Source organism: Giraffa tippelskirchi, chromosome 8, assembly GCF_054371585.1.
Source record: "Giraffa tippelskirchi isolate mGirTip1 chromosome 8, T2T-mGirTip1v1.2.pri, whole genome shotgun sequence".
In the NCBI taxonomy this organism is placed as follows: domain Eukaryota; kingdom Metazoa; phylum Chordata; class Mammalia; order Artiodactyla; family Giraffidae; genus Giraffa; species Giraffa tippelskirchi.
In genome coordinates this window covers 158,682,614-158,695,207 of record NC_137282.1, presented here as the reverse complement: position 1 = coordinate 158,695,207, position 12,594 = coordinate 158,682,614, and the positions used below count along the sequence as shown (strand labels likewise).

General features: G+C 41.2%; 1 protein-coding gene across 1 annotated transcript in view; it reads right to left on the bottom strand.

Annotated features, from left to right (window-relative positions):
• LOC145519051 (uncharacterized) overlaps positions 1-12,594 on the bottom strand; it is a 238,044-nt gene that overhangs the window by 160,860 nt on the left and 64,590 nt on the right. The window contains 2 exon segments of the mRNA XM_081524284.1: positions 8,139-8,372; positions 10,479-10,676. Of these exon segments, the coding sequence (XP_081380410.1) occupies positions 8,139-8,372; positions 10,479-10,676 (432 nt within the window).

Here is a 12,594-nt window from a genome sequence, read left to right as displayed (position 1 = left end):
CTCCAGCATTCTTGCCCAGAGGATCCCATGGACAGAGGATCCTGGTGGGGGACAGTCCATAGGCTCACAAAAATTCAGACACAACTGAAGCAGCTTAGCACACTTCTTAAAATTCTTAAAATTCTATATATCCATGAAATTGTTCAATAACACAGTGAGCTGAAGCCAGGTTTCTTAGACCTTCTGTCAATGATGCCAAATTGATGTATTGAATTCTAAAAGGCTGAAGTTAATCGTTGCTTCTTCTTTCCCATGAAATCAAAGGACAATTCATTGTCACCAGTTCTTCAGGAGCCCTTATATTAGTTTTTTTAGGACCACCATAGCAAAGTTCCACTGACTGGAACACTTAAACAACAGGAACTTATTTTCTCAAAGATCTGGAAGCTAGAAGTCCAAGATCGACACGACACCAGGATTAATTTCTTCGGAAATCTCTCTCCTTGTTTGTCTCCCTGTGTCTTCACGTGGTCTTCCATGGTTTCTGTGCCCTAATCTCCTCTTCTTATAAGGACATCAGTCCTACTGGATTAGGATTTACCCCAGTGTTCTCAGCTACAAGTTTACCTCAACTTCAAGTGGACTTCCCTTGTAGCTCAGTTGGTAAAGAATCTGCCTGCAATGTAGGAGAGCCGGGTTCGATTCCTGGGTAAGGAAGATCCCCTGGAGAAGGAAATAGCAACCCACTCCAGTATTTTTGCCTGGGGAATCCCATGGACAGAGGAGCTGACAGGCTACAGTCCATGGGGTTGCTGGAGTCAGACACAACTTAGCGACTGAACCACCACCACCACCAGGGTTCTCATTTTAACTTAACCTCTTAAAGAGACCCTGTCTCCAAGCATAGTCCCAGTCTGAGGTCCTGGGATTTAAGACCTCAGGCCCTGAGTTTGGAGAGAATACATTTCAGTCCGTAAGAGCCCTCTACCTATCTGCTCCCATCTCTTATACCTTCCTTTCTACATACACACAGCATAACTCAAGGACCAGGCATTGCACACAGGAATCAAATGCCTTTTGGGTGAACCAACTCTAAATACAAATATATAATGATTCTTTTTCTTTAAGCACACAAGACAGAAATTGCAAAAGCTACCCAAGCAATTTGAGAGCCCTGACTCTATTTCTCCAACTCTTGATACAGCTCTTGGTCATTTGTGCATGCATGCTCAGTCAGGTCTGATTCTGCAATCCCACGGACTGTAGCTCGCCAGGCTCCTCTGTCCAAGGAATTCTCCAGGCAAGATTACTGGAGTGGGTTTTCCATTTCCTTCTCCAGGGATCTTCCCAACCCGGGGATTGAACCCCCATCTCCTGCATCTCTCACATTGGCAGGCAGATTCTTTACCACTGAATCAGCTGGGAAGCCCAGCTCTTGATCATAGAAGGGGCCAAATTAGTTCCTCAGTTATCCATTGCTGCATAACAAACAATTCCAAAATTCAGTGCTTAAAACAATAACATTTTTCTATGTCTCCCCATTATGTCGGTCAGAAAATCAGAGCCAACTCAGGGGAGTAACTTGCTTACCCCACACAGTGTTGGCTGGCACCATTTAGTGTGACTCTTCTATTACTTATATTTTTTTCCTAAGTTTGAAGTGATTATATACTTATTTATCAAACCCATACATTTATCAAACACAAAATTATGTATTTATTTATCTCCTTTGTGTAGTTAGACAGCTATGACTAATAAAAGGAAGGTAAGCGTGGATGCAGGTAATGTGGTTTCAGAACAGGAATACATGCTTGCTGAGAACTAGACTTTGACATGTATTTTTTTTTTTAATTCTCTGATTTTCTTCCCAAAGAGCTTAAGTTGTCTTCTATAATCATAAAGGCTAAAACAGCTATTTTCACTTGGAAATATCAAAAATTATCTGGAAAGAAACTTCTTCTTGGTCTTTAAAATAATTGAGTTGGCTGTTAACATCAGCTGATGCACTTGGGGAAGTCTCCAAGCATGACTAAGTACTCTGGAAATTTCTAGAAGGCACATCAGCAGGCTTTCATCTACCTTTCCACTGGAGAATGAGCAAGGTCAAGTTTGCTCATGCCTCAAGGAAGTCAGTTTATGAGCTCACTTCTCTGTTTTGAAAATATTTACCTAAAATATTGTTTTTGTAGTTTAAAGAGGGGAGATAAGACTAAATAAACATGAAGTCATAAGACCATAAAATAACATTTATTTCCTTATTCACTACCAGTGACAGGTTCTCCATATATAATTAATGTTAAAATGATGTCTTTTTCTCTAAATTGGTGTGTTTCTTCTCAATCAGATTTATTTCTATTTTAGAAACTACTAACACCAAGATTTGGCTCTTAAGATTATCTTAACATTTCCTTGTAGTATTCGTTGTTGGTAAACTGAACTTATACGACTGTGTGGTAATTTGTGCATGCTCAGTTGCTAAATTGTGTTCAACTCTGTGGGGCCCAATAGACTGTAGCCCATCAGGCTCCTCTGTCCATGGGATTCTCCAGGCAAGAATACTGGAGTGGGTTGCCATTTCCTTCTCCAGGGGATCTTCCCAAATCAGGGATCTTATGGCTCCTGTATTGGCAGGTGGATTCTTTACCACTAGCGTCACTTGGGAAGTTATAGAGCTTGTAAATACTATCCAAGGAAATTATGTCATATGCTTGACGTCTTCCTAAAGGAATCCTCAAAATTGCCACAATTTAATATATTTTTTTGCCTTTAAACTAGTATTCATAAAATCTCATTATTCACACTGACAGGTGATTCAAAAAAAAAAAAAAAAAGATGTACTTATGGAATAAAATGGGGTTAAGTACCATCAAAATCAAGTAATTTTTTTCCTTTGGTGACACAAACACTCAGTCCAAAACATGGTTTTATTTCCTGTGTGGTGTAGAGTAATATAAAAAGTGAAATATATAGGTTTAAATTGAAGGAACCATGGTCTTAATGGAATCATACAGAAATTTCTCCAGAATGCTACATCCTTCCAGAAATAATAACCTTGTTATGTCAGCAAATTTGGAGTCAGCATGGGTTACCTGCTCCACACAAAGGGCCTGGTCATATTGGTTAGACCTGCCTGGGGCTTAGCCCAACATGAGCACATGACCTTTCAGAAAATTTTTTAAATTCATTAATCAATGTTCTTTGCCTGCATTTTGCTGGTTTTGCTTTTTACCTACTATTTATATCCTTTTTTAAGATGGCCCATCCCTGTACCAAAGAAAATGAGAATTATAAGCATAACAATTCTATCTAGTAATTAATGAAATGTTCTTTGGGCCAAGATACTATTACTGATTCAAGAAAATTAGAGATACCAATGGAACATTTCATGCAAAGATGGGCTCGATAAAGGACAGAAATGGTATGGACCTAACAGAAGCAGAAGATATTAAGAAGAGGTGGCAAGAATACACAGAAGAACTGTACAAAAAAGATCTTCACGACCCAGATAATCACGATGGTGTGATCACTCACCTAGAGCCAGACATCCTGGAATGTGAAGTCAAGTGGGCCTTAGAAAGCATCACTACGAACAAAGCTAGTGGAGGTGATGGAATTCCAGTTGAGCTATTTCAAATCCTGAAAGATGATGCTGTGGAAGTGCTGAACTCAATATGCCAGCAAATATGGAAAACTCAGCAGTGACCACAGGACTGGAAAAGGTCAGTTTTCATTCCAATCTCAAAGAAAGGCAATGCCAAAGAATGCTCAAACTACTGCACAATTGCATTCATCTCACACGCTAGTAAAGTAATGCTCAAAATTCTCCAAGCCAGGCTTCAGCAATACGTGAACCGTGAACTTCCAGATGTTCAAGCTGGTTTTAGAAAAGGCAGAGGAGCCAGAGATCAAATTGCCAACATCCGTTGGATCATCAAAAAAGCAAGAGAGTTCCAGAAAAACATCTATTTATGCTTTAGTGACTATGCCAAAGCCTTTGACTGTGTGGATCACAATAAACTGTGGAAAATTGTGAAAGAGATGGGAATACCAGACCATCTGACCTGTCTCTTGAGAAACCTGTATGCAGGTCAGGAAGCAACAGTTAGAACTGGACCTGGAACAACAGACTGGTTCCAAATAGGAAAAGGAGTACGTCAAGGCTGTGTATTGTCACTCTGCTTATTCAACTTACATGCAGAGTACATCATGAGAAATGCTGGGCTGGAAGAAGCAGAAGCTGGAATCAAGATTGCCGGGAGAAATATCAATAACCTCAGATATGCAGATGACACCACCCTTATGATAGAAAGTGAAGAAGAACTAAAAAGCCTCATGATGAAAGTGTGAGAGAGGAGAGTGAAAAAGTTGGCTTAAAGCTCAACATTCAGAAGACTAAGATCATGGCATCTGGTCCCATTACTTCATGGGAAATAGACGGGGAAACAGTGGAAACAGTGTCAGACTTTATTTGGGGGGGCTCCAAAGTAACTGCAGATGGTGATTGCAGCCATGAAATTAAAAGACGCTTGCTCCTTGGAAGGAAAGTTATGACCAACCTAGATAGCATATTAAAAAGCAGAGACATTGCTTTGCCAACAAAAGTCCATCTAGTCAAGGCTATGGTTTTTCCAGTAGTCACGTATGGATGTGAGAGTTGGACTGTGAAGAAAGCTGATCGCCGAAAAATTGATGCTCTTGAACTGTGGTGTTGGAGAAGACTCTTGAGAGTCCCTTGGACTACAAGGAGATCCAACCAGTCCATCCTAAAGGAGATCAGTCCTGGATGTTCATTGGAAGGACTGATGTTGAAGCTGAAACTCCAATACTTTGTCCATCTCATGAGAAGAGGTGACTCACTGGAAAAGACCCTGATGCTGGGAAGGATTGGGGGCAGGAGGAGAAGGGGACGACAGAGGATGAGATGGTTGGATGGCATCACCGACTTGATGGACATGAGTTTGGGTAAACTCCCGGAGTTGGTGATGGACAGGGAGGCCTGGCGTGCTGCAATTCATGTGGCCGCAAAGAGTCTGACACGACTGAGCGACTGAACTGAACTGAACTATTACCAAAGTCCACCATATGACTGGTGTCTTTTTGTTGTTGTTAAGTTATGTCCAACTCTTTGAGACCCCGTGAACTGTAGCCCACCAGTCTCCTCTGTGCATGGACTTCTCCAGACAAGAATACTGGAGTGGGTGGCCATTCCCTTTTCCAGGGGATCTTCCCCACACAGGGACTGAACCCAGGTCTCCTTCATTGCAGGCAAATTTTTTACCATCTGAGCCACCAGGGAAAACAGTCCCTTCTGTCTGCATAGAAATAGATCACCATCTTCCCCTGTTTAAATAAGTAAGATGTCTTGAACTCTCAAACAACCGTATGAAGCCAGTTTCTCCTGTTCATGGAGAAATAACCCTGACTTCGGCTTGTATTTGGAAAGGAATGACATAAGTATCTTAGATGTCCTTTCATTGGTTATATACACAAATCCATTTGTGTGTTTTTGTGTTATCTGTTCCTACTATTGAAAAATGACACTTCTTTAAACCTTGCTGTTTTAACAGTCAGTCTCCCATAAACTGTCAGCAGAGTAACTGGCAGGCAGAACTGTGTGGTTAGTGGAAAAACTTGCTAGAACCCAGTGGAATGAGTAGAACTTTGAGCAACAGCATTTTTATTCTGAAATCAAACAGCTTCTAATAACTTCTCTTTCCTGTCAAGTTCTGGGGGTATTGGTGCTTTGCCTGTTTCTGTTTTTGTCCTGAATTTTTGTACTTTTCTTACATTCACTGCATGTGAAATAGCCTAGTAGATCTCTTTGGGGATCCAGGATTTTGCTAGGTGATACCAAGGGATGGATGTAATTCAGTGACATTTTGTCAGGCTGTTAAAGAATAAATTTTCCTTGGCTGTGGCAGGAGGTAATTATTTTGGTTTGCTCGCTTCTGATACAAGGGAAGAAAATTTGGGGTTGTTATTTCAACTATTCCAAGATGCTTTGTGTTCTGTTTGGCAGGAAGGGAAAAATGCATTTCACTGTTGGAGGAATGAGCTGCTTCTGCTTTCCCCTATGGACTTGATGCACTTCTCAACGCTGTGCACATTTTTTGACAACATCCGTCTCTTTGTGGTTTTGCTCCTTGTCCTCGAAGACATTCTTGATGGACCTCTTTGTCCTCTAAACCCTCCTGACATTTAATCTGTAGCACTTATGTTAGGGGTTTCCCTGGTGGCTCAGCAGTAAAGAATGCAATGCAGGAGATGCTGGAGACGTGGATTGGATCCCTGGGTTGGGAAGATCCCTTGGAGAAGGAAATGGCAACCCACTCCAGTATTCTTGCCTGGAGAATCTCATGCACAGAGAAGTCTGACGGGCGACAGTCCATGGGATGGCAAAGAGTCGGACACAGCTGAGTGACGAAGCATGCATGCCATCATAAAACATCTACTTATGCAGATGGCTCTAGATAGCAAGCTCTTTGAATGACATATTCAGTAGCCCAGATCCAAGCTTTAAAAGGATAGGTACTTAATTAAAATCTACCAGAAGAATGTAGTTGCCCATTAGGTACTGGGTGGACCCTTTTTTTAAATTATTAACTAAAATCTTAGCTGTCACCACATTCCTGAAATTGCTCTGAGGTAAATAGCAAGAACCACTCTGAGGTAAATAGCAAGAACCAAGATCTCAGCTCGTGGGCTGAACTGCACCTGCTGCCTTCTTGTTACTTGTCCTCAAGGTCTGGTTCTACAGGGGAGTGGGCTCCCCCAGGGGGTGAGTCTCCTCCATATCCTCCCTTGACTTATGCCTCTCGCCTGCACCCCACACATTTTAACAAGGCTTTGGGGGTCATTCACTAGAGGAAAAAAAGTGTTAACCAACATCTTTCTCAAGCAAAGGTTAATTCAAAAATTGTTCAAAATATAAGCGTTTATCACAGAAACAGACTCACATACTTAGAGAACAAATTTATGTTCACCAGGGAGGAAAAGTGAGGGGAAGGGCTAGTGAGGGAGTTTGAGATCGACTTTTACACACAGCTCTACTGAAAATGGGTAACCAACAAGGACCTACTGTAAAGCACAGGGAACTCTGCTCAGTGTTATGCAGCAGCCTGGAAGGGAGGGGAGTTTGGGGGAGAATGGATACATGTATATGTATGGCGGAGTCACTCTACTCTGTCCATGAAACTATCACAACATTGTTAACCAGTTATACTCCAATATAAAATAAAAAGCTTAAATATATATATTTATAAGCATTTGTCCTATGTATTGAAATGAAAGTCACCTGGTAAACATTTACAAGCTTCTCCGTCAGAGAGACAGAATAACTATAATGATAATAACCACAGACACTTCTGAATTCTTCCTGTGTATTGGCACTGTGGGTTTCCACAATCACCTCATGTTTTGTAGTGCCTCTGGTAAGCAGATTTTTTTAACTCCTGTTTCACAGATGAGTCAACTGAGGCTTGGTTCCTCAGTGAATCTTGTCAGCCCTGATGCCCCACGATACCTACGCTGATTGTTACAATGTTCATCTTGTTCATCCAAATTAATGATATAAAAGGCAATTCTATATTAGCAAACAGTCTATTCTCAAGCCTGGCATCTCATGCACCATAACATGGTAAGGGTTCTAGGACTAACCCAGCCTCTTCCTTTCTTCTCTGTGGGCTGGAGTTCCCTGTCTTAGTCTGTCTGGTGCTGATGCCTGAGAGAAAGCTAAGCTTATCCTCTCTGCTTCCAAAGGCCACTCAATGATCTTGAACCCCTCACTTCTGATCCTTGCATCCATGATCACTCTCTAATTTTACTTAACCCTAGCTTCCTCCTCCAGCACTGTCTTCTCTAGAATTCCTTTGCTTGGTAAACACTTTCCCGTATACCCATAATCTATTTTCCAAACAACCTCCATCTTTCCCTCCTACCTAAAGCTGAGTTGTCGCCCTCAATCAGTGTCCCCGGCTGCCTCCCAATGTATACACACAATTGCACACACACAAAATACATATGTTAGTGACCTCTTGGCATGTAACACAGAGCTTGGCTCATATCAGATGCGTATTGGGTATTTGCTGAATAATGAATGAAATTCTTTCTGTTTAGCACACCAAGTTGAATATCTAAAACCATCTCTAGAGGTGAAAAGCTGGACAGATAGTGATCCATGTGCAAAAAGACCAGCTTACCACATAGAGGCTTTCATGGAAAAACAGCCCCACATCGTAAAAGTTTCCACCGTGCCTCACGGGGTGTGTTCTGCTCTTCAGCTGCTCCGCTGGGTACCATTGCAAGACACGACCACCTGGTTGACCAAGCAGGGACACTTTGAGGAGGTAGGAGCCTTGGGGCACCTTGTTCTTGAGACCCCTGATGCATTTCATCTCTATCTGAAGAGGCTGAGGTGACCGACTCTGCTCAACCTAAAGAAAAGAGGGTTTCTTGAATTTCTTGAACGATGCAGGAATTGGGTAAAACCACACAATTAGCCACAATGCACTTCTCATGGAGGGAAAAAGTAGACAATTATTTTTACTCAACCTGTAATTGTCAGGTATTAGTCGTGATAACAGAGGCGGACTACGGGAGATGTAATTAGGGGGTCAAAAGGCAGGCCTACCGATTATGTGAGGGAAAGTTTAGCCGGTGCTTAAGCGTGGTATGTTAATGATCTGTGACATCAGAAACCATTCATCTATTATAATGAGATAGAATGGACAGGAAACTAACACTTCTGAAAGCCACACAGCAGGCCTCTTAAGGAATGGATGAACATGGACAGCCAGCTTGGATGGTGACAGCCTGACCTCTCTCACTAATCACAGATCATGGACCCCATTGATGAGTGATGTGCAAAGCAGGTCAGACTAACACCTCACCTGATTGAATGCTTGCATTTAATTTCAACATGAGGTCACCTTGCCCCACAGGCTTCAACTGAGAGTCTAAATAAATAAAGGAAGAAGAGCATTTCTATCTGCTTCAGCCTAAAACTTGGCATGAACTGCATGTAACTAAAGAATATGATGGAAGAATATTTTACAGCACATTTGAATTTCATTGCTTAACCTTCAGCTGGGACCAAAGGGCCGTTCATTTTTAGTAAATGCTGACAAGTTGGTACCAACTGATAAGCTGTTTAATATCCTATTGCTTCAGATTACACAAAAATTAAACTGAGATTATTAATAACTCAAAAGTCATAAAGTCATGTTTTCCATCCTAATAGCCTTAAGGATAATTTGACCTTAAAGAATTCTCTATTACATTGTGCTTTAAGCAAAATTAATGTCATTTTTAGAAACAGGTTACTTTCCTGGCTACCCATGTTGGTAGCACCATCCGTTAATCTGCAGTTAACAGTAAAGAATTTTTTAATCCTGCCTAGACTTTATTTTGTGAGAGATAATGTACATTTCCATATAGACAGTATGCTTCTGGAATCAAATCACAGTTAAGTAAACAATGAAAGTTGCTAAACTTCTTTTGCTTTTTTCATACAAGTCAGAATTAAACACTAATCAGAATAACAATTATTTTTTGGTTTAATTATAAAATCTTAATTAACAATAAAGACTTAACCTTAGCATTTTTGTTGCCAAAAATATTTTAAAAATTAACGCCGTGTGAATAAATAAGACAATCTCTTTAAACCTCAAGGCAGGATTACTGATGCAGGCAGACTGAGTTATTAAACACATTCTAAATTAAACGCCTCTATGAATTTTATACCGAAATACATTGTGATAGTTTTGCATGCCAAATGTGACATTTTGTATTTCAGATTCATCTTCTGTAGTAATTTTGGAAATGTCATACAAACAAAGATTTTGTCATTTACCAATGGAATTACTATGCATGGCCGCTTAGCCATCTTTTGCTGGCTCTCGTGGTTGTTTCAAGTCAGCAAGCCATAAAAAATCTTTATCTCTCTGAGACACAGCAATTTGGAAGATAATCGAATGGTGACTAGGGGGCAGAAATGCCAGTCTGAGGAATTATGCCACAATCTCTCTTGCATTTACAACCTTCCTCAGAGCGAGTGTCAGCAGAGGAGAGAGAGGAGATGGAAAATTCATCAAATGTCAAGCCTTGTCTCATTTGCATGGTGGCAAGTCGGCCTCATTGTCTAGTGAGAACCCAGCCTGGCTCCATGGACCCAGTTTCAAGGAATTCCAGTGGCTTCGCAATGGAACCTTTTAGCGATTCTATTTCAGCATAGAACCCTCCTCAAAATGAGTTATTAAGACTTGCTAGGGACTTGCCTGGAGGTCCAGTGGTTAAGACCTCAAGCTTCTACTGCAGGGGGTGTGGGTTCAAGCCCTGGTCGAAGAACTAGGATCCCACATGTCACGGGGCTGGGCCAAAGAGCAAAAGGAATTAATTAATTTTTTAAAAACCTGCTAGAACTCTGTTTCTCTAAAGGGTGGGTCCTGCAAGAGGAAAGACACAACAAGAAAGGGAGTCAATGAAACTGACCTTAGATTTAACTTCTTTACATCAGAGGGAAAAAGTCTCCAGAAACTCACCTTCCAGTGGGGCCAAGGCCACGCCGCTCCCTTTGACTGGTGGGTTACTTCTGGGAGGGTACCGAGCTTGGCTACGCCGCCTGCTTCACAAACATTTGGATCTGCAACTGCTCGTTGACTTGTAGTTCTGTACCAGATATGGTAAGAGGGGAGTTGAAAAGGAGAGAAATCGATGTGGCGGATAGTGGAAAAGTTCGCCTTTGATACAACACACAATCTGATGTATCACTTGCACATTTTCTCGGAATAACAAGAGTCAGAGAAACAGCCCGCCACAGTGGATTCAAGAAGGGAGGGGAGTCATTTTTGAAATGAGACCCTATAAAATATGTGACTCTCTGTAAGAGGAGGGCGAGGCAACCCACTCCAGTACTCTTGCCTGGAGAATCTCATGGATGGGGGAGCTTGGCAGGCTACAGTCCATAGGGTCACACAGAGTGGGACACAACTGAGGCGACTTAACATGCACGAATGCAAAAGTTCCATTCCTGGACCAGGAAGATACCCTGGGAAAGAAATGTCAACCCACTCCAGTATTCTTGCCTGGGAAATCCCACGGACAGTCCACGGGGTCACAAAGAGTCAGACACGACTTAGCAACTAAACAACAACATATGAGCTAAAAATCTTCCAACAATTAAAATATGACTTGTTTTGGAAAGTACCAGATCCAATACTTGATAAAATGTGTTACTGCTTCCTTTTCTATCACCACCCCTTCAATCTTATGAATTGTTGGAGAAACCATGGGGAAGAATTATTTAAATAGATGAATAGCTGATATGACACAATCTTTTTATTTTTTTTAATACAACGTCCGGAGATCAAAATCTATCCGTGCATGCTAAGTCATTTCAGTCATGTCCCACTCTTTGTGACCCCATGGCCTGTAGTCTGCCGGGCTCCTCTGTCCATGGGATTCTCCAGGCAAGAATACTGGCGTGGGTTGCCATTTCCTTCTCCAGGGGATTTTCCTGACCTGGTGATTGAATCTACATCTCTTACGTCTCCTGCATTGGCAGATGGGATCTTTACCACCGTGCCACCTGGGAAGCCTTCAAGATCTATGTCTAGCTTCAAAATGTTCCCCAAGCTTTTTCCTCCTATTAACATTTACTGGCTTGATTTGAGGTTCTTCTTTATCACCTTTTTTTTTCTTCTTTCTTTTTTTCCCGATCTTCATGAGTCCTAACTGCCTGCATTTCCACATTCATTTGAATTAAGAAGGATCTTGCATTTCACTTCTCCTGACTTAAGCTTAATTCCATCAGCAGGGCCATCTGTGACAATGACAGCCCCTCCACCAGAGGAATGGCCTTTTTGGATCTCACAACTGATTTAGTTTCCTGGGATAGAAATGATTCCCCTTAATTTAGTTAGAGCTACATTGACACGAGAGTTCATTAGGACACCCATTTGCTGGCAATTCAATTTCAAATTAAATACACTTTGTTGTAAATTTTATTACTTTTAAACTACTGTATCTATTGTCTGTAATGGCCCTATTATACAGTTATGAAGGTAAACCGATTTCATTAGTAAACATCAGATACGTTATGTAAACCACAGTGAAATGTCTCCCTCAGTTTCTTTCTTTGTTCCCATGGCAAAAAAATATAAAGCCCTCATGAAATATCCTAAAAACTTAATCTAAATAATTATGTACTGAATTCATGATAATCATCCTAAACGGGGTAAGAAAGCAGAGTTCTCAGTTGTGATTTGAGTTCTTTGTAATTACAGGGTTTCTAAAAATACCTTCCTTAGTTAAAAAGGAATGCGATGCACATCAAAAGGTTAATAAACAGCTCCAACAGGATGTCAGCTACCTAGAGATAAGTCTAGTGGTTTGTGGCCCCTTGGAGTCCTCATACTCTAGACCAGGAGCCAGACATCACCTTGCTTTTGAATCAGAACTTGCAGCACAGTGTTCTTTTTTCTCCTGTTTACAGCTCTTATTATCAATTTTGTAATTATATAAATATACATGTATGTTTGTGCACGATATAAAATCTAATTTTATAAAAATACCCCCATCAAAGTCACTCGTTAGTCCTCAGCCCAGAGATAAACACTGGTAAAATACGGAGGTCTATTCTTCACAGCTAGGGCTTCC